Consider the following 26,151-nt stretch of genomic DNA (forward strand, 5'->3'; position numbering starts at 1 on the left):
TTACAGCCATCCAGGTGCTAGGATCTAAATCCAGGTCTTCCCTCTACAGAGCAGCAGATGTTAACACCTCACCAGTCCCTGGCCATTTATTTTGGACGAAGAAGAGACTGTCCTGAGGATGTCAGAAGGTTGGTAGTGTGTCTGGTCTGTAGCAGCCTTCATTTGTAACAACCAGTAGTTCATTCTGACATTGCCATGTTTCTGTTGAGAATCACTAGAAAATAACTTCGTGTGCTCCTTTGCAGAACAAGTGTGCTGGTCTGTGCTCCAGCACAGCAGGTTATGCCTCCTCTGTTGGGGACAAATCGTCAGGCATGTCACTCACTGAGGACATCAGTCAAGGGGTGACTTGTAAGGTTTGCCCCCAGCTAGGAAAAAATGTTTCTAATCTAGGATTGGGCTGATTTTTTTTCTCAAAGCAAGATACGAGGTGAGCTTTGGAGTGGTTTTCCTTGTAACATTTCTTAGATTTTGTTTTGTGTGTTCCTGTTTTATTTTGGTAATTTAGAATTTGAGTATAAAAGGCATGAGTACTAGAAGTTCTCTTTGAAGAACTTCTCTTTGAAGAAGTTCTCTTTGAAGCTGAGACTGTGGCTCAGTAGTAGAGAGTTCACCCAGCATGCAGAAGGCTCTGGACCCAATCTCCGACACTACAGGGTAAGTTAGCAATGTGGGTTTTTTTTTTAAGATTTATTTATTTTATTTTTTGGTTGTGAGCCTAGCCTTTAACAGCTGAGCCATCTCGCCAGCCCTTATTTTTTAAGATTTATTTATTTATTATATATGAGTACATTGTAGCTGTCCTCAGACACACACATCAGATCTCATTACAGATGGTTGTGAGCCACCATGTGGTTGCTGGGATTTGAACTCAGAACCTCTGGAAGAGCAGTCAGTGCTCTTAAACTCTGAGCTGTCTCTCCAACCCTGAAATTCATTTATAATCTCCAGTTTATATTGATGGAGTGGACCAGCAGGCAACTTAAAGATAAAGGAAGGTGGTGTGAGCTGTAGATTTGCCATTCAACCCAGAAGCCTAAGGCACCTACCCCTAGTTTGAGTCTGTTTTTGCAAAGGCCCACATTCCATGAGGCAGAGTCCCTGGAAGGCAAGAGGCACGGCGGGCAGCGGTGCCAGGCCTCAGCTGGCTGTGGACTGTAAGGCAGGTGAATGGAAAACACACCGCCAGTCAGCAGCCTCCAATTTTCTAATCCCTCCAAGCAGTTGCCCTACTGTGTATGCTGGGGAGGGAGCCGCATTATGCAGCTCTACCTAAAGAAAGTTTTCACTACTTATCAGCTGTGAGGTTGTAACCCTTCAGAGTCACTACCCCCCTACCCATTCTTGGAGGTATGCGTTTCAATAGGAGTTAGTGGGACCTTTACCCTTGTTTTTGTACTTCTCTGCATGACAGAACTGCCTAAATGTGTAACGTGTGTGTGTGTGTGTGTGTGTGCGTGCGTGCGCGCGCGCGCGCGCAGAAACAAGGCTGCTTCCTTGCCTCTTACACATAATGGATACCTGGCAGAACCGTGGGTGGCAAGCTGTAAACCAGATATTCATACACGCAGTAAGTCTGGGACCTACAAAACCAAGATTCTCGAAAATACACTCTTTATTCCCCGAGTGGATCTCAGAAGCAGCATTTCTAGGTCCGAAAGGGAACCTTGGCTGCCTGCCCACAGCGGTTCAAGGACTCCAGATTGGTGCGGAGCCTGGGCCTAAAGGTGGAAGGCCCTTGCAGCTTGTATACTGAAGTCAGAACTGTGCCAAGGTCACCTAGGTCGCAAGGGTCCGCTAGGCGATACCTGCTTTAATTACAAGCCCTACTTTAATTGGGATCCAAGGCGCCGGATTTAGAGCGCAAAGGCGGAAGTGAGGAGCAGCCATTGAGCAGCGCTTCACTGGGTGTCCACAGACTTTCACCAATAGGGTCTGACTAGTGCCGGTTGTAGTCCAATGAAAATGCTAAAGGGGAGGGGTTTAGTGGGTATTCTCCAGTCAACTGGGCTGTTTGCTTCTGCTATAGGTAGGTAGTCCTGCCCTTAGGTCCGAGCGCGCTTGCCCAATTGGCGGCTACCAAGGGGGGCGTGGCACGGCGCGGTACTGAGGCAGGTAGCTGAGAGTCAGTCCGACGCGCGATCGCCGTGCAGTCCTGTCGCGGCCGCACGGCCGCAGCATGGCCGGCCTGGGGCGGCTCGATCCGGGGCCGCGAACCGTGATGCCCGCCTGGAAACGGGAGATACTTGAGCGGAGGCGAGCTAAACTGGCCGCTCTGAGCGGAGGCCCGGGATCTGGAGCGGCACCGGATGGGCCTAACGAGCGGCTGGTGCTGGCGGAGAGTCTGGGTCCACTAAGCCAGAACCCGTTCATGCGACTTGAATCGGAGAGGCGGCGCGGGGCGCGGCCCGCTCAGCAGCTGCTGGAGCTGTACTGTCGTGTGCCCGGCGTGCGGACCATTCGAGCCGACAACATCCTCATCATCGAGTCAGCGCCAGGGTTCCCGCCCGCTGTGCCGCCCGCTTCGAGCATCCGCGCTGCCGAGGTAGTGGTGTACGAGGAGCCACAGCCCGGCCGGGTCAGCCGCCTGCTAGAAAAGTTCGACTCGCCTGCTGCGCCCCGCCGCCGCGGGAGCCCAGAGCGCTTCCGCCCTGCGCTCCCGCAGCTTCCCGTGGCGCCTGCATCTGCTGCCACGCGCGCTCCTACCAATCGGTCGTTGGCTCCTGCCCCACCGGTGCTCCCTAGCCAGCCCGCACCCCCTATTTCGCCTGTCCCCGTTGCCCAGCGCGCGGGTCAGCGCTCTGCCTGTTGCGAGCCCGCGCACCCCGACGGCACTGCCGGCCCCGGGGCCCGGCGCAGCGACTTCCTACAAAAGACCGGCAGCAACTCCTTCACTGTCCACCCCCGAGGCCTGCCCGGCAGTGCGGTCAATCGCTCGCTTTCTAATGGACCCATGACTCAGGAATCCCCTGCCGGCCCTGCCAATGGGTTGTCGGGCTCTCCGCCTGTACCGGGCAAGTGGAAGCCAAAGGTGGAGTCAAAGGAACCCTCCCTCCACCCACCCCCAAGCCCTGGGACCCCAAGTGCCACTCCAGTTGGGCCCCCTGCCTTCCTGGCGCCCAGCCCAGCCAGTGCCACTCCCAGTCAGCGCCAGTGGGTCTCCTCTGCCACCAGCGCCAATGACTCCTTCGAAATAAGGCCATCCTCCAAGCCAGACATGGAAACTATCCCAATTGGGGACCTTCAGGCCAGAGCCCTGGCCAACCTCAGAGTGAACTCCCGCAACTCCTTCGTGTTGATCCCCAAGCGCAAAGCCCCTGGGAACTATCCTTCGGCGGCGGGGAGGCAATTCGAGGAGCCAAAGGGGGAGGTGGGCTGGGCCTCTCAGAGCCAGGGGCTCGGATCCCAGCTGGTGTCTACAGTGGATGGTGCACCTGCCCTAGAGAAGAGTTCCTTGGCTGCTGAGATGCAGTGGGCAGTTAGGGAGGGAGGCTGCCCCAGGCCAGCCATTTCTGACACAGACAAGTCTGTTAGGAGGCAGAGGCCAGCCTCACCACCTCCATTTCTACCAGCCACTACTGAAGCTGAGCCGGCTGAAGGCTTGGGGGTTCCTGGCTTGACCAAGAATGGCCAGGAGCCTGTGAGGCCAGGACTTCCAGTCACCTTCATTGATGAAGTAGACTCAGAGGAGGCGGCCTTTCAAGAAGCCAAACTGCCCTCTTCAGCAGTTGGTGTGCCTTCCCAGTACCACCTGCACCCTTCCACACCTGGGCACACCTCAGAGCTCCTCAACCGAGGTAGCAACACTTTCACAGTAGTGCCCAAGAGGAAGCCAGGGACCCTTCAGGAGCCACACTTAAGTCAGACTAATGGGCAGTTCCAGCAAGGGGCAGAGGAACAGGATGCTGATAGCCTCTCGGGACCCCACACTACCCTGGAGAATGCCCTAAAGAAACGATACCCCACTGTGAATGAGATTGAGGTGATCGGTGGTTACCTGGCCCTGCAGAAGTCCTGCCTCATCAAGGCTGGCTCCTCCAGAAAAAAGGTAAGTGGTAAGGAGAGGGCTGCTGGCACAGATGCCTTCTCCATAAATCACAGGAGAATGGGGCTGTGTGCTTGGGCCCAGTCCAGGGCCTCTGTGAACTTTGACAGCCCCAGGCTGTAGTTAGCCTACTGTTTACTTCAGAGATTTGGGAGAAGTAGCCAGGGAGTGCAGGGTTCCAGCATCCTTTTGGAAAAGGGTAGTTTTGCCGTCTACCTTCAGGAATAGCCTAGCCCGTTGACTCTGGCCTGGCCTTTGATTTGGAGGTAGCTGGCATATTCCTGTGGAGTTTAGTTTGGACAGATCTCCAGAGCCTGGCTGTACATAGTAAGGATAAGGCCAATCAGTTTTTTGCAGGTCCTCCTCACTTTGAGGTCAGTCTGGGCACACAGCCCATAAGCCAGTTGGAGGGAGTTCTCAGCACCCTGGAAGGTCCAGGAGCCAGAGCTTGGCAGGCCTTTTCCTTCTGCAAGCATGGATTGAGAACCCAGGCTTCATGCCAGACATGGTCAACAGGGCCTTGGGCAGAGAAACTCAAGAATAATCCCCTAGAGGCTCAAATGACCAGGGTGAGCTATATTTCCTGGCCAGCTCTGGCCAGTGGCTTGGAGCCCTCTGGGCACAAGGAAATCATTCCTCCGATTCTTCCTGATTGTTCCAGGGTCTGTGTTTGTCCCCTGGGGCAAATTCCAAGACCTACCCCACATGACTGTTAGTCAGCAGGCACAGGGAAGTGCACCTTTCCCTTCTGCTGAGATGGCACCTGCAGTGTCTACATTTACATTCACCCTGGTTAATGCTGTTTTTTGGGGAGACCTTTTTGTCCTAAGCCATGTCACCTCCTCACTCTTTTTCCCTTACATTTTGTTTCTTGCCACAGTTGGCCTTGCCATCATCTCTCCTGCCAATTCCACCTGCCATGTCAGGCATCCGGGGGGATTTTGGTGGGGATTCTGGTGGAGACTCAGGGCTGTAACATTTTTTTTTTCCACATAAGCTCCCACTCTCACCTGTGCTCTTTACCCCAAGTCCTTGGAGCAGATTGATCCAGGCCCTTCCCTATCTTTCGCTGCTTCCTGATCCTGATGTCTGTGAGGTGGCCGTCCCCAAGCTTGTTGAACAAGTGAAGTGGTGAAAGCCTATACAGCTGAGGAAGCTGAGGCTGGGGAGCTTCACGAGGCCATGGAGCGCGTAGCACAGGAGCTGAGTCCATGTTCCAATTTCCAAAGCCTTGCTCCTATCCTGGGACACTTGGCTTCTTGAAACTGAAAAGCTGCTCCTAAGGGCCTGGCTCTCCTGTCCCTGTCTAGGACAGCTGCGAGAATCACCCTTGGCTGGGTTAAAGTGAGAAGGGCAGGGCTGCCAGGTACAGTTGTTCATGCAGATCTCAAACACTAAAGCAGGACAAGGCCTAAAGGCTAGCAGGGCTGGGGTAGGACCCTGGCCAGCATCCTGGCTGTCTGGGCCAGACGGAGGGAGTTGGGGGTCCAAATGGTTGATGCTTCCTGTGACCAAGTGGCCTGGGCAGGGCTTTCTGTAGCAGCACAACCTGCTGGTTGTGCCATCCTGCCTATGCATGCACCAGCTGCCCTGCCCAGCAAGACACAGAATGTGGGAGGGGGAAGGGCACAAAGCTGCCCAACCTTCAGAGCAGTGTGCAGGGTGAGGCCCTCATGTACTTTGTCCTTCCCTGACATTTCTCCTACCTACAGCCCCCAGGAAAACCCAGGGTGCTCCTTCTGAAACCCAAGTAATTGCCCTGGTGAGACTCCTGTTTCTTCCTGTGGGAGTAGGTGGTCCCAGAGGACCTTCAGGCAACTACTGCACACTTTGGTTTCCCTCCCCACCATGACTGGGACCTGGTGGCATTGCTGCTGGCTTTCCAGGGTATGACTGAGGAATTGATTGCTCTTCACTGGGATGGCAGTTTAGCAGAGGGTACATGACTTCAGAGGGACCCAGCCCTGCTCAGGTAGTTAGGGTTGTTACAGCCTCTGATGGTCAGTGTCTCTGAGAGACAGCCCGGCAGGAACATTTTCATTTAGGTTATCTATTGGGAGAAAGAGGCCGGCTGTCTGTGCCCCTCTTCCCTGAGTTGGGATGTTGCAGCCTCTCAGCCCCCACTGTTTCCCCGTGTCCTTTCACCTTTCCTTCCCTTATTAGAAGCACTAGTGGCTCCCACCTGTCTGGCAGCTGCTTCCTCTTTCCCACCTCCTGTTCCTGTACCACGCCCTAACATGTTAGTGTCTGCAGGGCTCAGCCCTCCACCCTCCCCAGCAGTGTGACCTCCACCCTCACCTCTGTGACCTAGTTATGGCCCTCAGCCTGGCTCCCATCTGAAGGCGGGTCTGTCCTTTTGGCTCTTTCCGAGCCATCATCATTTTCCAGTCTGCACCTGCCTCTCCTAGTTGAAGCTGGCCTGTGTGTCCTCTCACCTGTTTTCCTCTTTTTTCTTTTCTTTTTTTCAGAGCTGGGGACCGAACCCAGGGCTTTGTGCTTGCTAGGCAAGCGCTCTACCACTGAGCTAAATCCCCAACCCCACCTGTTTTCCTCTTGATTCAGTCTCTCTCACCCAACTCTTTCTCATGAGTGACCCCTAGATGGTCTTTCTGGAGCCCGGAACCCCTTATTCCTGAAATCTCACTGGTACAGGGTGTGCCCTGGGGGTGTGTAGCTGCTGTGGCTCTCACAGTTGGGTAGCTCTGGTCTATTGTCCTGTTACCCTTGGGAACTTTGGCTGGGGGCCAAATGGGGGATGGGAGCCAGGCTGCATGCAAGGGAGTGGGGGCAGGGTTTAGCTAAACATCACCTCTAGCTGGGCCAGTTGAGCAGTTTCCCTGCTTTGAGTCCCAGGGTAGACACCTTTTGGTAACCCAAGCTGGGTGTGTATGGGTAGGGCAGGTTGAGGGAGAACAAAAGGGCCCTGTGAAAGCCCAGAGGTTCCATCACCTGCCTGCCACATTAGGTGTGCTGGGTAAAGTCCCCCAGATATTGGTGACTAGATACTGGTGACTGTGACAATCCCTGTCTGGACCTTCCTCACATGCCTTCCTCACATGGCTCCACCCCTAGCAGGGGTTATAAGCATGAGTTACATGTGACCCACTGACCTGTGCTGGAAGGGGAATGAATACTGGTATGCCAGAGGAGACAAGGGAGATAGTGACTGGGGGCCTGGGCCCCAGCTGAGGCAGGCTGGCTTAGGAGCTGCTTCCCCACCCCCAGCCTGGCCAGGCCGTGCCAGGCACTGTCCCACACGTGTCTGTCCCCTCAGCCTCCCTGCTGGGAACTGGTCATGCAGACTAATGAGGGTGTGCTAATCCAGCTGGGTCTTGGCATCTGGCCCTGTATTCTCAGTAGTAAGGAGATGGGCTTCAAGGGCTCCATCCATGGGGCCACTTTGTTATAGAAGGTTCCAACATGTTAGGCCCTACACTATCCCGGGCTCCTCCTAGGGTACTTATCTCAGAAGGCTAGTCAGGAGGGCCAGGCGACATCATCCCTCAGATCCCACCTAACTTGTCTCCAACATGATCTAGTCTTCAAGGATTAGCTAGACCTTGAGGCCAAAGCAGGGTATAGCATGTGAGCATCTGCTTTGCCTGCCCCAGGAGTGTGTTCCCATTTGCCTATCAGTGTGTATAGATGGCCAAAGTAGGGAGGGCCTGGGAGAACAGACGTCCCCAGCAGGTCGAGAAGCCAGGAGCTCCAATTCCGGGGGTTTTTCCTCCTGGTCCAGGGCAGGGTATCTTCCGATGGGCAGTCATGTGGGCAAGTGTGGCCATTGATTGAGAGGGGCAGGAGGCAGGATGCTGGTTCACAGTCTAGGTGTTCCGCTTTATGGGCCCTTGGTGTATTCTGTGACCTATGCCAGGGTCACTTTGCTGCCTCAGGACAGGCTCAACTCCCCTGCCAGGCTAGTCTCCCATCCGGTTGGGCCTCTGGCTCCTTCCAGGGGAAGAGGGGGAACCTGAGCTGGCTGTTGGTGTCTTGTGCCTAGGAGTTTAATATTTCGAGCCCAGCAAGACTGCTCCATCTGCTGTAGGCAAGTGCTCATGTTCATCACAACCCTCTGCTGAGCTCTGCAGAGGACTGGGAACCTCAACAGTCATCAGTTGTGGAGGAGGGGCTCCCAGCCCAGGGAGCAGACAGGAGGATCATGACAGGGTTGCCCACAGCTTTCTGTCCCTTAAAACCAGGCCACTAGGAGAGAAAGGAGACTTTGATTATGAAATTCTGGAGCCAGTGAGGCACACAGTAGGGTAGAGGAATTGGGATCACTGATGGGATTGCTAGTACCCTAGACTCTATAAGTGGGGCTCCCCACTAGCACCAGCAACCCAACCGAAGCAGGCCCCCGACAGTGATGGTTGGTGCTAGGATTCTTTCATGCACGGACACCCAGAATGTGGAATTAGCGTTAGGAGCTGCTGCAGGCAGAGGGTGGGTAGGTGGAGTCTACAACTCTTGGTGGAAGGGTCTTCTCTCCCTGTTTAGCATCTTTGCTTAACGGAGTGGCAGGGCCCCTGCTGACGTGGCTCTCACTCCTAGATGAAGATCTCCTTCAATGACAAGAGCCTGCACACAACATTTGAGTACCCTTCTGAGAGCTCTCTGGCCCAGGAGGAGGCAGAGGAGGAAGAAGAGGAGGAGGAGGAGGAAGAAGGAGAGGATGGTGAAGAGGAGGAAGTGGGGCCTGACTCAGAGAAATCCTTCACAGTTCTCTTGCCCCGGGCCACATTTGTAAGCAGTGTGGGACCTGAGAGCAGCTCAGGTAATCACACCCGTTGGGATGGGCAGCCTGGGAGTGGAACCTGGACCACACTTCTAGGTACCCATACCTGTTGCCTTTGGATTGCAGGTCTGTCCAGCTACACTCCAAAGCATTCCATGGCCTTCAGCAAGTGGCAGGAGCAGACACTGGTGCAGGCTCCAACTGAGGTGGAGCTCCCACCAAAAGAGGTCATGGTAAGCTGGGTGAACCCCCAGACAACCAAAGGAGGCTGACTGGCTTGGGGAAGGGTTGATGCGTGAATGAGCCTTAGTGGCTATATTCTATTCTTTTTCTCAGCTCACACCTGCCAGTCAGAATGATCTCTCGGACTTCCGCAGCGAGCCAGCCCTCTATTTCTGACCCCTGCAACTGTCAGGATGGCCAAGACTTAGCCCCAGGTGTGGTGGTCCTGGAAGCCAGTCAATACCCAGGAGCCCTGACTGTATTCTGTGCCCCTTCCACCTGGCTCTCCCTGCCTTCTTTCTGTGTTGTCTCCTTCTGCCTTTAGGGCCAGATCTGAATCTCACGCCAATGAAGAACAGGTGGGAATTGCCTGTGGGACAGGCTGACATCTGTCCATATTGTCTCATCTGTGATGAGGTGGAGGCCTGAGCAGATCTTGTCCCAAGGTGCTGTTGGACATTTCAGCCTCTACCTTTTGGGGAGTGGCCACTGTCAGGAGTAAGAGGCTACCATAGCTATTTGTTCTTTGCCGAAATCCAAGCTCATGATTCTACTATGGTGGACCTCAGCCACTCCTCATGAAAGATGGCAGGGTGTTTTTTTTTCTCCCCTCAGATATTGGAATCAATAAACAGCACTGTAACAAGGCTGCTTTTGCCTTCTTTACGAAGCCCTCAGTCTAAGAGCAAGGTAGAGGCCTAACTTGAGCACCTGTGTGCAAAAAAGCAAAACGTGAGCTCAGTCTGGCATTGTTACACTTTGAGCTCTTGCTGGTCTGCCTCTTACTCTTGTTCTCTCCCCACTGCAAGCCTGGTACTTTCTCCCTCAGAGCTAGGACCATGGGAAGTGGACCTAATGTCTGGACTGTGCAACTCCATGACCCAGGGGCCTAGATGCCAGATGGGAGGAAGGTGGGTGCTGTAATTGACAGGATTCAGTGCAGGGCCAGGAGCCTAGTAAGGTAGCTAGTTGTGTATCACACAGGAATGGGGCTAAATGGAAACTTGGAAATCTTTTCTCACATTTGATTTGGATACCTCCTGACCTATAAGCCTGTAACAAGGCTGTAGCAACAGAGTTCCCAAAAGTCTAGGGAGATGCAGAGCTGCCTACTTGGAAATTGTTCTCAGAGGCCTTGGCAGCCAGTGCTGAGATAGGGCCATCTACAGACACTAAATGTGTCTCCTTTTCCTGTCACCTAAGAGCAAATACAATGCTTGACTAGGCTCAAGCAGAGTGTGAAAATGTATGTTTCTCTCAAGAAAATAAAAGCCCAGTTTTTTTTTTTTTTTTTTTTTTTTTTGTTTTTTGTTTTCCAGAGCTGGGGACCGAACTCAGGGCCTTGTGCTTGCTAGGCAAGGCCTCTACCACTGAGCTAAATCCCCAACCCCTAAAAGCCCAGTTTTATAGGTACTTTTTTTGTTTAAGAAAGGGTTTCACACTGTGTCCCAAACTGGTTTACAGTTTACTATGCTCACTTGAATAGCCTTGAACTTAAGGCTTCTTCCTCAACGAAGGGATGATAGGTGAAAACTACCACAGCTGTTTTCTGGATCTTCTTGGTCAACAAATACTTCCAAACTTCCCCAGAAGCTGTGCAAAGGGCTGGGTCATAGGGCACATGGAAACAGGAAGTAAGCAACAATGTGGTTGGGAGATGGGTCCTGGCAGCAGCAGTGTATTGGACCAAACAGAACTTTGTACTGAGAGATGAACTGTCCCTGTCTCTATCTCTGAGCCAGGCTCTGTATTGAGTACCATTGTACAGCAAAGCCCCTCACAGAATAGTAGTTTGTGTGCTGAACTTGGGGAAATATCAGCAGCAGCTTTTCAAGGAAAGTTCCAGGCTAGGGCTGACCTGAGTGAGGTGAGAACTTTTAGCTCTGTGCTCTGAAGATAGGAGAGTCAGGGAAAAGCTGCAGGTCTTCCTCCTACCAACAGGACACATGGTAGCTGGCAGGCCATGCCACAGATCTTGCAAAACAACCTTTATTGAAACACCAGAGGTCATGGGGATGGGCCCTAAGGTTTTGGTTCTGGAGCCAAGATTCTTTCTTCAATATGCCTGGCCTGGGGCCCTAGTGGCTGAGGAGACAAAGTGAGGGGCTCCCACAGTACCTGGACTAGGACCGAGACATTCCTGGCAGCCCAAGGAGATACAGGAGCTTCAGAAAGAGGCTCCTCATGGAGCTGACCAGGAGCTCAAGGTTCCAATAACACATGTGAGTGCGGAGCTGGGAACACATCTTCCATTGGACTGTCCTGGGGCTTGTCTTGTCACTCAAGGCAGGTGGAGGTCAGAAATTGACACTCAGGGCACCAGAGATAAAAGACATCTGAGGCCATGGAGAACAAAGATGCTTTAGGACAGACATGTTGGGGAGCAGCCATAGGCCACGGCTGAGACAGGGCTTGTCAGCTGTCTTTGCCTCCACTACTCTTCTGGTCTGAAGCCGTGGCTTTAGTCAGGTTCCCAGCTTCTCTTTTGAGTACACTAAGCAGAGTCTGAGAGCTCTCCAGGATCTGGGGCCAGAGAAATAGAAGGGTGTTATTTCTCTGGTAAGAAGATTCCCACTGCCTCAGCCTCTGATAGTGGAGGATGGGAATCTCAGTCTGGCCATCTGTGCTGAGTCAACGGGTTATGGAGGATGGTGGGGGCAATAAAATTATCCTCCCTCCTGCACCTGTCCCAGAGCTCTTCCACCCTGCAAAGCCAGGCTGAGTTAGTTCACCCACCACTATGGTACTCTGTCCAGCACACCACTGCTCACTCTCTTGGATCCCACAAACAGCCCACTGTCCGGCCTACAGCCTCTGAACCACAATGGGCCCTACCTAGCCTCAGATGGTAGTGAGGCACTGACAACGCATATCTGAGAGCCCCACCTTGAGGTAGGCGGCCTCTGTCTCCGCAATGGTCCGGTCAAACTCGTTGCGAGAGGCGATCTTGCGCGCCAGGTTCTCGTTGACGCGGGCCAATTTCTCCGTGAGCTGCCTCACCTCATTCTGTAGCCGCTGCTTTTCGTCCTCCTCCTGCTGGATCTGCCGGCACAGCTCCTCTCGTTTCTGACACAACTCTTCGATGCCTAGGGTGGGCGGGAAGACAGAGCTGTAGGTTGGGGCTCGTGAACTTCGGACCCCGACCAGCACGACAGAGGGGAGGCCGCAGAGCGGAGCTCGTGAGGCATGTCGACGCAGCCTCCCGAGTGTGTGGGTTGGCCGGCCCCCGGCCCCGCGGCCTTCAGCGCCCGACGCTCACACTTGACCAACTCGTTGTTGTAGTTCTGCAGCGCCGCGCCCTGTTGGGTCATGGTCGGCACCGCGTCCGTAAGCCTCAACCGCCGCCTGCACCGCCAAGCCCGCGCCTGCGCACTGCCTACACAGCGCGCGCGAGCAAGCGAACGTCACGACTGCGCCACAGCCCGCGCTTGCGTCATCACCGTGCGCTACGCTGGGCGGGTCTGTTTTGTGGACAGTGATGGAGGCCGAGGGTGTGGCGGTATCGGTGGCGGCGGCGGCGGCGGCGACAACGACAATTGTCGCCACGGATGACTGCGACTCTAGGCCTGGACAGGAGCTCGTGGTTGCCTGGAATACTGTGAGCACCGGTCTGGTGCCGCCGGCTGCGCTGGGGCTGGTGAGGCCGGGGAAAGGTTGGCGGGCCTGTGCAGAGTTGCCACGACTTGTGCAGAGTTGCCACGACTTTGTCCTTTAGGGAGTCCATCCTTGGGTCCTCATAGCTCCCGTGCTCTGCCCGTAGTGGGCTTGCCTCCTTCCTCAGCTATCTGATTTGTTTGGTTTCCTGGCAGCCCTTCGGCTGCTGTTTTTTTCCACACCCCTCCTCTCCTTTTACCCCTGTTCCGCCCCTCTGCTCACGGTTTTCCGTGCTCCAGGCATCTTCCCGGACCAGCGGTGCAGTTCCACCAAAGGAGGAAGAGCTTCGTGCAGCGGTAGAAGTTCTGAGGGCCCACGGTCTGCACTCTGTCCTGGAGGAGTGGTTCGTGGAAGTGCTGCAGAATGACCTTCAAGGCAACATTGCCACGGAGTTCTGGAATGCCATCTCCCTTCGCGAAAACTCTGTCGATGAACCCCAATGCCTTGTGCTGCTCCTGGATGCGTTCGGTCTGCTGGAAAGCCGCTTGGATCCCTATCTGCATAGCCTAGAACTCCTAGAGAAATGGACTCGTCTGGGCTTGCTGATGGGCGCTGGAGCTCAGGGTCTTCGGGAGAAAGTTCACACTATGTTGCGGGGAGTCCTGTTTTTTTCCACCCCTAGGACATTCCAGGAGATGGTCCAGCGCCTCTATGGTCGTTTCCTGAGAGTCTATATGCAGAGCAAGAGAAAAGGAGAAGGGGGCACAGATCCAGAACTAGAGGGAGAGCTGGACAGCCGGTATGCCCGCCGCAGGTACTACCGACTTTTGCAGAGCCCTCTGTGTGCAGGATGTGGCAGTGACAAGCAGCAGTGCTGGTGCCGGCAGGCCCTGGAGCAGTTCAACCAGCTCAGCCAGGTCCTGTAAGTACTGCTTCCTGGCCATGCCTCAGTTTCTTTAAAAAGATCTCTGAATAGAGCTAATAAACTGGATGGCGAGGTCTTTTTCGCCTATACTTGTGACCAGGGATTATTGTGTATCAAGTGTATGCTGTCCTGGACATAGGCCTAGGGTGTGTGTACAGTGTCTTTCTGGGAAGACCCCTTCGGGTAAAGGACACATGTGTTGTGGGTTCTCCATAAGCGGGGATCTCCTCCAGGCATAGGCTCAGTCTGCTGGAGCGGGTTAGCGCTGAGGCCGTGACCACCACCCTGCATCAGGTGACCCGGGAAAGGATGGAAGACCGCTGCCGAGGAGAGTATGAGCGCTCTTTCTTGCGTGAGTTCCACAAGGTGAGAATCTCCTCCTTGGTCTGTTTCCTGTTAAGGGCAACGATGGGGTTGGGGTAGACCTAATAGCAAACAGTGGAGTGGTGATGGTTGAGATTATCTTGCTGCCGTATAGAGGCCAATCTTGGACCCTGGTGACAAGGACAAATCTGGTATGTACCAAATAGGTCTGTGCATTTAAAATAAAACCTTTAAATCCTGGGCCAGAGGTGGCTTCAAGGAGTTTCCTCAGGCAGGTGTGGCAAGACAGGTCTACCAGACCCTTTTCTTTCCACTGTCCTATAAAACATATGTTGACTTAACAGTTCCCTTCAGGATTAACCTATAACCAGTCTGGAGCTAGGCTGTCCTCAGTGAATGCCTCTGGTTGTCCATACTCTTGAGGTATGGTTTGTAATTCTTCTGTGGGGTTCCCAGCATTGTGAAGAAGCCAGGTTGAGCTCCATGCAGTCGTGCACCTTGTTTCTGCTTCAGTCCATACCTCCCACTCTTTGAGTGTCTGTCTGCTGCAGATGCATATTAGCCATGGTAGGGAATGATCAAAGTGGGTGTCCCCGCAGTGTTAGCCGTGTAGAGTCATGAACCTGGGAACTCCTGGGGCAGCTGCATTGAACCCTGGGCAGTGGAGTGTAGATCTGATACTTCTGGCCTCCATGCACAGGTCGGGGCTCCACTAGCATCCTGCCGAAGCTGTGTGGTTGCTGAGTCAGAATGGAGCTTTTAAATGTTATTACACCTCATACTAATGATCTTTCACAGTGGATCGAGAGAGTGGTTGGTTGGCTTGGCAAAGTGTTCCTTCAGGACAACCCCAGCAGACCAACTTCTCCAGAAGCTGGGAACACACTGCGTCGTTGGCGCTGTCACGTACAGAGATTCTTCTACCGAATCTATGCCAGCCTACGTATTGAGGAGCTTTTCAGCATCATCCGAGGTTGGTCCTGCTTCTTACTTTGCAGGACCTACCTTTCCCAGTCATTTTCTTTGCCTTACCTGCTGCTGTTGGCAGGGTGATAAGCTGAGCAGAGTGGACTTAAGTATAACATGTAGGAAAATATAGTGTCAGGTTGTAGAGATGTCTCATCAGTTAAGATGGCTTGTTGCTCTGACAGAATACTCAGGTTGTTGTCAGCACCCGTGTGGCAGCTCATAGCCATCTGTAGCTCCAGTTCCAGGAGATCAAGAACCCTCTTCTGCCCTCCACTGGTACCAGGCATCCACATGGAGCCTATACATCTGGGCAGCAAACAGTCCCTGCAAACAAATACTCACATGCATAAAGATTTTAATCTTTTTTTTTTTTTTTTGGTTCTTTTTTTCGGAGCTGGGGACCGAACCCAGGGCCTTGCGCTTCCTAGGCAAGCGCTCTACCACTGAGCTAAATCCCCAACCCCAAGATTTTAATCTTAAAATTTAAGATTTGCAGCCGGCATTGGTGGCACACACCTTTAATCCCAGCACATGGGAGGCAGAGGCAGGCAGATGGTTCTCTGTGAATTCAAGGCTGGCATGGTCTACAGATTGAGTTCCAGGATAGCCAGGGCTACACAGAGAAACCCTGTGGTCTCAAAAAATCAGGAGGGGGAAAAAAAAGATTTGAAGGCATTTTTACTAATTGCATTGCAAGAGTCGTTTGGCAACATTTTATTTCCATTTTCCCAAGAACTAGTACAACTTGGGACAGTTCAGCTATCTACCATGGAAGGGATGACTGTGTTGTGTGAGTCAAAGCAGCTGTTGGAGCTTTAAGTGTCATTACACCTCACACTAATGTACTAATGATCCACAGTGGATGGAGAGAGTAGTTGGTTGGCCTGGTAAAGTGTTCCTTCAGTGAAGCAGTCATATGTGCTTCTGGTTAGATGAGCCATCTATAGTCAGATTGGCCTCCAGTGACAGTTAGTGACAGTAGAATGTTTGGTACCTGATGGATGGTTCTTGTCTGAGCCCTGCCAGGTTGTGTTTCTTGTGCTGTGTGTATCCTTTAGTGCTTATCACCCCTTTTCATTTACCTATCCCTATGGCACCATTCTCTTTCAGACTTCCCAGACTCTCGGCCAGCCATTGAGGACCTTAAGTACTGCTTGGAGAGGACGGATCAGAGGCAGCAGCTCCTCGTGTCCCTCAAAGTGGCCCTAGAGACTCGACTCCTCCACCCAGGTATTGTGTGGCCACTGTGGCCTGACCATTCAGATAGCCCTCAGGGTTCACATACAGTTCCCAGCCCTGAATTTGTAGTCCTGAGAGAGGAGCATGTTATTAAGCAGGGAGAGCTGGGCTAACCCTGAGCTTTATCTGTTTTTGGAGGAAGTCAGAGCATGATTTGGTCTGGGACTGGTTTGTGATCTTTTTGGAATAGGCTGCTTCTTAAGGGCAAAGTTTCTATACTAATCTCAGAAGGTTGCAGTTCATCATAAAAGCCTTTTTTTTTTTTTTTTTTTTTTTTAATGTAGACGAGACTGGCCTTAAACTCACTGCCTTTCTCTGCTTCCCAATAGCTGGGATTAAAGGAGTACACCACCACACCTGGCTTACTAAAGACTCTTGGGTCTAAGTTGGTAATCAAACATTCAAAATTTACTGCAGTAAAGAGCACTGACTGCTCTTCCAGAGGTCTTGAGTTCAAATCCCAGCAACCACATGATGGCTCACAACCATCTGTAATGGGATCTATTGCCCCCTTCTAGTGTGTCTGAAGACCTGGACTCACATAAAACAAATAAATCTTAAAAAACAAAACAAGGGGCTGGGGATTTAGCTCAGTGGTAGAGCGCTTACCTAGGAAGCGCAAGGCCCTGGGTTCGGTCCCCAGCTCCGAAAAAAAGAACCAAAAAAAAAAAAAAAACAAAACAAAACAAAACGAGCCTGTAGGGGACATTCTAAACTCAAACCGTAACAGACTGCGTCTATAAACACTCTAGAGACTGCGTCTGTAAATGGAATGAGTAGGGCAGAGGCAAGAAGGTAACTCACTGCCGTCGGCTTGAATGAGGTCCCTGGTGATCGTCAGACACCCAGCCACATGGCCAGCTGCCCATTCAGGTGTTGGCGTTCAGGAGACTGCTGTCCAAGCCGTTGTGTGATCTCTTGCTCTTATCTCTAGGTGTCAACACGTGTGACATCATCACACTCTACATTTCTGCCATCAAGGCATTACGTGTGCTAGATCCCTCTATGGTCATCCTGGAGGTGGCCTGTGAGCCCATCCGTCGCTACCTGAGGTGAGTGCCACTGGCATTTGGCACTTTGTGCTGACTGCTGGTGTTTGCAGAACCAGAGCAACAGTCAGTCCTGAGTGTCAAACAGATGAGGCTCTGCCTGGGTAGGGCTGGATTGGCTCAGGGTAGGGCCCCCGCCCTTTTCCTTTTGCTAGTGTTAAGGTGGTTGTCCGCCCCACTATACAGAGTTGCGCTGTGTGTATATGTATGTATAAAGAGTGCTCTGGTGGGTTCCTTGGCAAAGCTGGTCCTTAAGCCCTTCTTGGTAGCTCAACCCCTGCTTTTTCGGAGTAGTACTTTTATTTTTATGACTCGGGATGGGCATGCTTTTAGCACTTGCTAGTTGGCACCGGCCACATTAGCATGGGCTGTAGCAGATGTCATGATGCCCATGCACATTGTTGGGACAGCAGCATTCAATCCTGGCAGGACACGGGAGGACACAGTACGGCAGATTGTGGCTGGGCTAACCGGGGACTCGGATGGGACTGGGGACTTGGCTGTTGAGCTGTCTAAGACTGACCCGGCCTGCCTGGAGACCGGCCAGGACAGTGAGGATGACTCTGGCGAGCCCGAGGACTGGGTCCCTGACCCTGTGGATGCTGATCCAGGTCAGTGCCTATTGGCCTCACCCGGCCTTTTCCTGGGTTTCTTCAGTGGTCTCTTGGGTTCTGGTTATGGATGTTGCTACCCAACCCTGATTATATCAGAGGCAGCCATTGCCTCAAACTTGGGGTGCGTGTGTGAGAGGTCAGGGCCATGCGTAACACTAGCTGGTTTGTTATATGTACCTCACTGGCTACCTTAGCTAGCTATAGAAGGTGCCTTTGTGGGTTATACCTGAGAGACCAGGTTCATAGGAAGTCTGCATACCCCACTCTGCTGTGATTTGATCCTGATTCTCATGTATTAAGGTGGGATTCTCTGCCCAGGTCCCATCTTTTGCTTGACCATACTCTGCTGGGTTATCATGGGCTGTGGATTCTTTGTCCTGCTGAGGTCTTAGCATGAACACAGCATCTTCAACCTTTTAGAGGAAAACCTTTGTTCTCTTCCTTATGGCTGACTGAGGATCCTTGTGAAACAGGAGGCACTGTTTATCAGAACAGTTGCCTTAGGAACCAACCCCAGCTCTGCTGGGAGACATTAACCCCAGCTGCCTGGGGCATTTAGAGCAAGCCCCCCCCCCCCCCCGCCCCGGGCCGTGCAAGACTGCTGTATCCAGCAGGTGAACTCTGAGGTGTCACTTTCCTTGTCAAAGTGCAGTGGTACACATTAGCTCCTCTGTACTGTGCAGCAAAGTCAAGTTCCAAGCGACGCTCTTCAGACATCATCAGCCTGCTGGTCAGCATCTATGGCAGCAAAGACCTGTTTATCAATGAGTACCGCTCCCTCCTGGCCGATCGCCTCCTCCACCAGTTCAGCTTCAGTCCGGAGAGGTAAGGCAAGGAACTGGTTGACCTCCAGGGGGTGCTGAGGCCTAAGCCTTCACTTGGAGGAAAGCACATGACTAATATTGACTGCCCCTATTGGCCAAGAGTTGTAGGAATAATTAATCTCTATTGGGGCTTTCTACCCAGTCTTATATCATTCAGTTCTTCTGTTCCCAGATAAAAGAGATTTTATCTATCTAAAACACTAGAGCTGGGCAGATATCAACTCTGTAAGCTATTATGTCTACTTTCTTATTAATAATTCTGAGTTAAACTTGTTGTGTTTCATCTGGGACACTCAACTATTGGCCAGCTCTCACAGCCATGGTATCTTCTCTCCAACTGCTTTTCTCTTTCTTCCTCGCTGTCCTGCCTCATACCCCAAGCCAAGGAACCGCAACCTTGTCTACCTCTCTTCTGCCCAGCTATAGACTGTAGCATCTTTTAATAGTTTTAAATTAAGGAGCAAGGCTACACATATCATCACTTGGTGTACATGAGGATCTCCTCATCCCTGAGACAACCAGACTTTGGGTGGGTGGGTGGGGGCAGTAATTATCATTACAATACATAACAAAGACCAAACCTCAACAGCCAGAATGACCAAACTTTGGCCCTAGTCTTTTGCTTCCTGCTTTCCCTTCAGCCCAGTGTTTCCTGAGCAGGTGGGTTGTCTGGTCCAGCTGTCTGCTTAGGGTATCAGTTGAAATGGAGTCACATTGCAGCCCCTCACAGAAACTTGTCCTTGCAGGGAGATTCGTAATGTGGAGCTGTTGAAGCTGCGCTTTGGAGAAGCCCCCATGCACTTCTGTGAGGTCATGCTCAAGGTAAATACCCAGGACTGCCCCGAGAGTTGTGCCTACCATCACCATTAAGCCCAGGCCGTTGATGAGGTATCCTTTCTTAGGACATGGCAGATTCCCGCCGCATCAATGCCAATATCCGTGAGGAGGATGAGAAGCGGCCTGTGGAAGAACAGCCACCATTTGGGGTCTATGCCGTCATATTGTCCAGTGAATTTTGGCCTCCCTTCAAAGATGAGAAGCTGGAGGTCCCTGAGGACATCAGGGCAGCCCTGGATGTTTACTGCAAGAAGTATGAGAAACTGAAGGTACAGCCAGTAGGCCTCTGGGTAGTTTGTGTCTCTGATCAGACCATCAGACCCCACATAGAATTAGCCCATGTCCAGGTAGCACAGCTGAGCCCTAATGGTGTAGAGGTTAGAGTTCAGGGAGTGGTATGGCCAAATTCAAGGATCCTTCCTGAGCTGGTGTCAGTTATGACATGGGAGGCAAGAGTCTAACGCAGGTGGGGCAAGCGTCCTACTCTGGGTCATACATAAATGTGGGGCCAGCCTTGTCGGGTCAGGCTGGACACTGACGCCTCAGGCAGGCGTGCCATGGGGGCATCTGCAGCATCTTGTTCCTGATGAGCATAGTGCTGAGGCTCGTGCTTCTTCCTGGGATCAGAAGACCTTACGTGGCTTCATGCTAAGGATCTGTGCCCCTGGATGATCCCTTTGAGTACTTGAGGGGCAACAAAATCCAGTCAGAGGCCCTGACTGGAGAAATTAAAGAAGGGGAGTGTCTGTGTCAGTAGCCGTGAGAACCTTGCTACCTGGCTGAGTTTCTGAAAGAGTCTAAATATGGTCTTTGGCCTTTACTGACACCAGGTGAAAGTGTGGTTACTGGTCACCAGTATGTCCTGTTTTGGTTGAGTACCACAGCCCTACCACTTCCTGGCCAGTCCTGTGTACTCAGTGTCCTCTCCTACTGTTCCTCTGACCTATTTTGGTATGAGGTCCTCGTTGGCTTTGCTAAGTTTTTGCCCTGGGTCCTAGACATGACTTAGATGCGTCTTGTTGATCAGATCCAAAGAGTTAGGATGGCCATACACTAGTGTGACTCAATTTTTGGTGGTACTAGAATGGCTCTGGTAAACCCTAGGGCTGTGCTAAGAGGGCAAGCCTGTGGCCACAATAAAGTTATCTTTCACCAGCCAAGTTCCTAAAGGATCTGGCTGGGTTTGTGGGTGACTGACTATGCAGCCCATATATTGTGATGTATTGTGACCCTTTTTCAGGTCATGGCTTTAGAACCAGTGTTAGGATAGCTAAACTGGATGAAACCAGGGGAAGCCATTGATACTGCCTGTTTCTCTATCTGTAGAGTGAGTTTATTGGTATACTTCTCCGTTAAGAGCTACAGGGGTCCCAGAGGGTCTCAGGCCATCAGTTTTGCCACTAGGTCAGAGGTACCAGTGTCCTGGGTGTCCTTATGACATACTGCAGACACAGGTTTGCCAGATTAGAGCTGTATTGCTGAGTTGTGATGCCCCAGGATGCTCTAGGGAAACCATTTTTCCTGCCTCTCGCAGGAGCCCTAGCAGACCTAAGTAAATGGACTTTTTGTTTGTTTGTTTTGATTTTGTTTTTCGAGATAGGGTTTCTTTGTATAATCCTGGCTGTCCTGGAACTTACTCTGTAGACCAGGCTGGCCGCCAACTCAGAGATCCGCCTGCCTCTGCCTCCCGAGTGCTGGGATTAAAGGTGTGCACCACCCTTGCCCAGGTGGTAAATACATGTCTTTATGTCCAGGTTTTCTCTGTCTGTTCCTCTCTTCTTAGGATACCATTTATAATCAGATTAAGGACCAATTCTACTGCAGGACAACCTTATTTTAGCAGATTACTTATTTAATGACTCTGTTTCCAAATAAGGCCACATTTGGAGATAGGACTTACAGTGTCACTGGACAGTCAGTGTCCTGAGCTTTACTACTGTCTCTTTGAAGAGATACAGTTTGACCCATGGCAGTCTGTAGTTTCTAAAATTACTACTCTTCCCAGGAGCAAATTAGCCAATACCAGTATCTCCCAAGTAGCATCCCAACTGATGCTAACCACTTCAGCATCAGTTCTTAAAGTCTCTTCTAGTCCAGGGGGGCAGCACATGTCTATGATCCTAGCACTCAGGAGACTAAAGTAGTAGGACAGCAGGTTTCGTGTCCAGCTTGACGCTGTGACATTGTTTTGATCAGAGTCCATTGTTCAAACAAGCCTAGGTCAGAAATGGGCATTCCCAAAGGAACCTAGAAGGATCATGAGCCGAAAGCAAATCTGAAACCCAGCAGGCAGAGTTCACAGTCTGGCTCAGGCTTTGGCACCTGGCTTGCCTTGCAGCCCCGTGTGTACTCTCCCGTGCTGCTGTCACTTCATTCACGGTCAGCACTGCTGCTGGCATAACATTCAAAACCTTGGTGCTTTCCATGAAATGTGCAGTATCCAATTTATCAAGTAACGGCGTGGTCCTGAGCTGGTGACGCCTGTCCTCCCAGCCTTGGAAGGTGAGCACAGCAGCAGCATCCTAGTTTGAAGCTAGCTTGCTGTACATAGCAAGTTTCAAGGCAACTAGGGCTACAGAGTAAGGTCCTGTCTTTAAAAACAGGAAAAGAAAGGGAAGCGGTGGGTTGGGGATTTAGCTCAGTGGTAGAGCGCTTGCCTAGCAACCGCAAGGTCCTGGGTTCGGTCCCCCGCTCAAAAAAAAAAAAAAAAAAGAAAGGGAAGCGGTATCTTCCTGGCCATGCTGTGTGTTCTAGTGGATCTACAAGTCACAAGTCACACTCATCTCAGCGAACGTCTGGCCACAGCCTGGTGGTTTTCTGCCAGCTTCCCCCAGCGTCTAGTTTGTTCCTCACTTCGATCTGCGCTCTCACCAGAAGGTCCTCTTAATGTCCTCATCTCTACCAACATTATTCTCCACAGTCTGTGCAGTAACTCTCTCTTCTGAACCTTCACCAGCATCATCTCACCTGCCATATCGTTACAGCCCATTGGCTGTAACAGATCTAGGCTTTAACTTTCATGTGTTTCCCCAATGTACAAACAATTATAGCAGTTTCCCTCCCTCTCTAGAACATTTTTTTTTTTTTTTTTGAGACAGGGCTTCTCTGTATAGCCATGGCTGTCCTGGAACTAACTTTGTAGACCAGGCTGGCCTCAAACTTAACAGAGATCCTCCTACCTCTGCCTCACAAGTGCTGGGATTAAAGGCATGCATCATCCATACAGCAGAATCTTCATTTATTATGACTTCTTTAACAAAATGTCACAGGCCGAGTGGTATTAAACATGAGAAAAGTATTGTTTTAGTTGTGGGAAGTAGAAGTCCAGTGTCAGGGTGGGCAGGCCCGTGCTCCTCTTGATGCCTCTAGGAAACTTGCCCAGCTTTTGGTACATCAGCATGTGTATGCCTTTCATAACCGCTCTCTGCTGTGCTTTAAGACCTACCCTACTTCACTGTGACCTCTTTTTAACTAATTACATCTACACTAACTCTCTTTGCAAATAAATAGCTCATGGTCCGAGGTACTGAGACATGAGAGGGACACAACTTATCATCAGTGTTCATTGTTATATCATGGTTGTTCCAGAACTGGAGACTGGAACCAGGTCTCCTGGTCTGGCTGCTGACTACATGCCTGCCAGGGATGGCCCTGGTACAGGTCATTGGTGCAAGAGCCATTCCTTGCTGGGTAGCCTGGTATAGAACCTATGCCTTGTTCATCTGGACCTGCCTGGAACCCACTGGACTGTTCTTGATGATTCCTGCCCAGGCTATGCGGACACTCAGTTGGAAGCATACCCTGGGCCTGGTGACGATGGACGTGGAGCTGGCTGACCGCACCCTGTCTGTTGCGGTCACCCCAGTGCAGGCAGTGGTTTTGCTGTATTTCCAGGACCAAGGTGAGTCCCTAGAACCCCATCTGGTCTGCCTTGAGCACACTACCTTGGGGCTAGTGCTAGACACTGCTGTCTGATAAGCTGTAAGGTGACATACTGACCCCCACCCCCTCCAGAATTTAGAGGTAGCAACCATTCTTTTTACCTGTGAGTAACAGTTACAGGACAATGCACATGCATCTGGGGGTCCAACTGGCTAACAGCTATTGGAGCAGGCATATCTCCAGGGTACCCTGCATTCTGTGACTCTGCACACAGCCAGCTGGACCTTGGAGGAGCTGAGCAAGGTGGTGAAGATGCCCGTGGCACTCCTACGAAGACGCATGTCAGTGTGGCTGCAGCAGGGTGTGCTGCGGGAGGAGCCTCCCGGCACTTTCTCTGTCATTGAGGAAGAGCGGCCTCAGGATAGGGACAACATGGTGCTGATTGACAGTGATGATGAAAGTGACTCGGGCATGGCCTCCCAGGCTGACCAGAAGGAAGAGGAGCTACTGGTATGTTGGCCATTTCCACATTGGGCTGGGGTGGGCCAGGTAAGTGGCCAACTAACCAGGTCTGGCTTCTGTTCCTAGCTCTTTTGGACATACATCCAGGCCATGTTGACCAACCTAGAGAGCCTCTCTCTGGAGCGCATCTACAGCATGCTCCGAATGTTTGTAATGACTGGCCCTGCACTGGCTGAGATTGACCTGCAGGAACTACAGGGCTACTTGCAGAAGAAGGTCCGAGACCAGCAGCTCATCTACTCTGCAGGTGTCTACCGCCTGCCTAAGAACTGCAACTGATGTTCCCCTTCCAGGCTCTGACCTGCAGCATTCATGCCTGTGCAACCCCTGGATGGACAGCTAGGGTACCTTCTGTCCCCATGTTCCTGTGCCCAGCCCCTACCTGTTCCCTGCCTAACACCTAAAGAACAAATTAAAGCATATTAGCTCATCCTTTCGTGTATTTTGTTAGGCCCCATGAATACAAACAGGTTTGTCCTCTATAGCCACCCTACTATAACCCTACAGGGCCTGGATTCCCAGCAGCAGGTAATAGAACCACCCAAGAAGCCAGGCTTACCTCAGCCTGAGCTTGTGTGTTTGGGCAATAGATTCCCCTAAAGCTATGTTCTGTAGCCTGCCCTAGACATATGCTGGGGCCTATTTCAGCAAGTGTGAGTGGGGTTGGCAGCTCAGAGTCTCCTGAGTCAACTTTGGCCCCATCCTGCTTTTGTGGCCTTTAAAAGGAATTCTTGGGCCTTCACTATGTGGAGTCAATGTAAGGCTTTGTGCTATTAGAACATTTATACTTGATCAGATCCTCAGGCGAGGCAACCTGAGTCAAGTACACTCCTATGTCAAGGGCTGCCTAAGGCCAGATGCTAGTGACCAGGGGATTATCAGACCTCTGTCCTCTTTTCTCTACCGGCCATCCTGCTTGGAGCTTATAAGTATGAACTCAGATTCTCTCATGTCCCCTGGAGCTCCCGTCAGAAGTATAGGATGAGGGCAGGGGCGAGACTGATTCCCGGGGTATAATAATCCTTTCCCCCAGGTTAAGGCTCAACCACTCTTACAGGCAAGGCTGTCCAGACACCTGTTGAGGACACATTGACCCTGCCCTCAACCTTAGACAACAGAATCTGGTAGAACAGTGTGGGCTTCTGTGTCCCTGTTCCAGAACAGCTGTTTTCAGTCAGGAAATACTGACCTGAGGAAACAAAAGCCCTTTGGAATCATTGTTTACACACTCAGCTCCTGCCCAAGGTGGGTTCCAGGCCACAAGCCACACCAGCTTGAGCTTTGCCACTACCCCAGTCCCTTCCCAGTCCCCTCAAGCCCAGTCTGCTACAGAACTACCACCTCTGAAGGGGACTCTTCAAAGGTCCCATTTCACTCTTCCTGTTCTAGAGTGATCGTCGTACCTCAGATTTTAAAGGGTAGAGGCAGGTAGGTATTAGGCATACAACCTTGGTCATAGCCCAAGAGTTCCCAGAAATCTAGGAAGCCTTGCTCACAAGTACTTCAGAAATGAGGTGTGCTCTCCTCAGGCTCCTAGTTCTGAGACCCTGCTTCCTACCCCACTTAAGTGCCATTGATGCAAGAACTGCTTCTCTGAGTTGTGGCAGCAGAGGCCCTGCAGGTCCCTCCACCCAGTGTTCCTATCTGGTTCACACCACCAGGCCACAGACGGGCGTGTCTTTGTCCTAACCAGGATATAAACTTGCTGGGCTGGCTTGGCAGGGTGACAGTGCCAGCCCTGGGCCTCAGGCACACCTTCTGTTCTACATTCCTTTGGACTAAGTTTGTGGATGTGTCCTAAAGACCAGAGAAGTCTTGGTTCTCAACATCATCCAACCAATTCAAAGCCCATGTTTCTTGAAGACCAGCCCTGGGGGGTACCTGTGTTACCTGTGAATCCACTGGATTCCCACTGTTCCCTTCCTGGCTCCCTGTTGGCTCCAGCTGGCAGGAGGCGGGGCTCAGTCAGCTGCAGGGCTGACATTTCCTCCTCCTGCCCTTAGTTTGCTTGGCATAAAGAGTGGCAGCAAGGTGGGGCTGTTCTGCTTCCCAGCCCAGGGCACCAACACCAAGTTCAGTACAGAGATGTAGGTTAACCCTGACCATGCTAGCCTATAGGCAAACTCTCTCCCTTGGGCAGTGACTGATCCCTAAGGCAACAGACCCTCACGGCACTGAGCTCTGACTAACAACACTGCATGTGCGAGCCAGAGTGCAGTCAGTTCTGAGCCATCTGCTCTTTTGGGGGCGGGGGGGGGTGTTCTGAGGAGACGGTGAGGTATCCTGCTCAGGCAAATGTAGCCAGTGACTCCTATCCCAGTGGATGATCAAGGATTCCTTAGGACACTAGTAGTCCTCTAACCTGGGCTT

General features: G+C 51.9%; 3 protein-coding genes across 6 annotated transcripts; 2 read left to right on the plus strand and 1 right to left on the minus strand.

Moving 5' to 3' along the window:
• Positions 1-2,179: 2,179 nt before the first annotated feature.
• On the plus strand, positions 2,180-9,648 carry Tprn (taperin). The gene is made up of 4 exons (NM_001024309.2): positions 2,180-4,048; positions 8,597-8,819; positions 8,907-9,013; positions 9,117-9,648. The coding sequence occupies exons 1-4, from the start codon at positions 2,180-2,182 to the stop codon at positions 9,177-9,179; spliced, it is 2,262 nt and encodes a 753-aa protein (NP_001019480.2). The 3' UTR covers positions 9,180-9,648.
• Positions 9,649-10,954: 1,306 nt separating this feature from the next.
• Ssna1 (SS nuclear autoantigen 1) lies at positions 10,955-12,419 on the minus strand. Of its 3 annotated transcripts, none has more exons than NR_130647.1 (3): positions 12,273-12,419; positions 11,889-12,088; positions 10,955-11,525 (listed from the first exon to the last, which is right to left on the minus strand). NR_130647.1 is itself a non-coding variant. In NM_001303617.1 (3 exons), exons 1-3 carry the CDS (start codon positions 12,311-12,313, stop codon positions 11,418-11,420), a joined length of 360 nt encoding a protein of 119 aa, NP_001290546.1. In that variant the 5' UTR covers positions 12,314-12,419; the 3' UTR covers positions 10,955-11,417. The 3 variants fall into 3 exon arrangements, 2 of the variants coding, with proteins under 2 accessions (NP_001290546.1, XP_087508686.1); NM_001303617.1 differs by having other exon boundaries at positions 12,262-12,419; XM_087652560.1 differs by having other exon boundaries at positions 10,976-11,525; positions 12,003-12,088; positions 12,262-12,376.
• Positions 12,420-12,465: 46 nt separating this feature from the next.
• On the plus strand, positions 12,466-24,211 carry Anapc2 (anaphase promoting complex subunit 2). 2 transcript variants are annotated; one of them, XR_015682803.1, is made up of 13 exons: positions 12,466-12,639; positions 12,896-13,518; positions 13,755-13,887; positions 14,644-14,818; positions 15,925-16,044; positions 16,988-17,105; positions 17,532-17,713; positions 18,400-18,541; positions 19,287-19,362; positions 19,443-19,646; positions 23,149-23,278; positions 23,434-23,769; positions 23,848-24,211. XR_015682803.1 is itself a non-coding variant. In NM_001100532.1 (13 exons), exons 1-13 carry the CDS (start codon positions 12,481-12,483, stop codon positions 24,058-24,060), a joined length of 2,511 nt encoding a protein of 836 aa, NP_001094002.1. In that variant the 5' UTR covers positions 12,476-12,480; the 3' UTR covers positions 24,061-24,211. The 2 variants fall into 2 exon arrangements, 1 of the variants encoding a protein (NP_001094002.1); NM_001100532.1 differs by having other exon boundaries at positions 12,476-12,639; positions 23,534-23,769.
• Positions 24,212-26,151: the final 1,940 nt, after the last annotated feature.

This window comes from Rattus norvegicus, chromosome 3 (genome assembly GCF_021556685.1).
Source record: "Rattus norvegicus strain SHRSP/BbbUtx chromosome 3, alternate assembly SHRSP_T2T, whole genome shotgun sequence".
NCBI lineage: Eukaryota > Metazoa > Chordata > Mammalia > Rodentia > Muridae > Rattus > Rattus norvegicus.

Coding starts and splice junctions, on each gene's coding strand:
- Ssna1 (NM_001303617.1), bottom strand. CDS start 12,313: ATGACCCAACAGGGCGCGGCGCTGCAGAACTACAACAACGAGTTGGTC. Junction 12,089..12,261: donor CAACAACGAGTTGGTCAAGT/GTGAGCGTCGGG, acceptor CGCCCACCCTAG/GCATCGAAGAGTTGTGTCAG. Junction 11,526..11,888: donor CAGAGGCCGCCTACCTCAAG/GTGGGGCTCTCA, acceptor CTCTGGCCCCAG/ATCCTGGAGAGCTCTCAGAC.
- Tprn (NM_001024309.2), top strand. CDS start 2,180: ATGGCCGGCCTGGGGCGGCTCGATCCGGGGCCGCGAACCGTGATGCCC. Junction 8,820..8,906: donor GGGACCTGAGAGCAGCTCAG/GTAATCACACCC, acceptor TTTGGATTGCAG/GTCTGTCCAGCTACACTCCA. Junction 9,014..9,116: donor TCCCACCAAAAGAGGTCATG/GTAAGCTGGGTG, acceptor TCTTTTTCTCAG/CTCACACCTGCCAGTCAGAA.
- Anapc2 (NM_001100532.1), top strand. CDS start 12,481: ATGGAGGCCGAGGGTGTGGCGGTATCGGTGGCGGCGGCGGCGGCGGCG. Junction 18,542..19,286: donor TTCAGCTTCAGTCCGGAGAG/GTAAGGCAAGGA, acceptor TTGTCCTTGCAG/GGAGATTCGTAATGTGGAGC. Junction 19,647..23,148: donor AGAAGTATGAGAAACTGAAG/GTACAGCCAGTA, acceptor ATTCCTGCCCAG/GCTATGCGGACACTCAGTTG.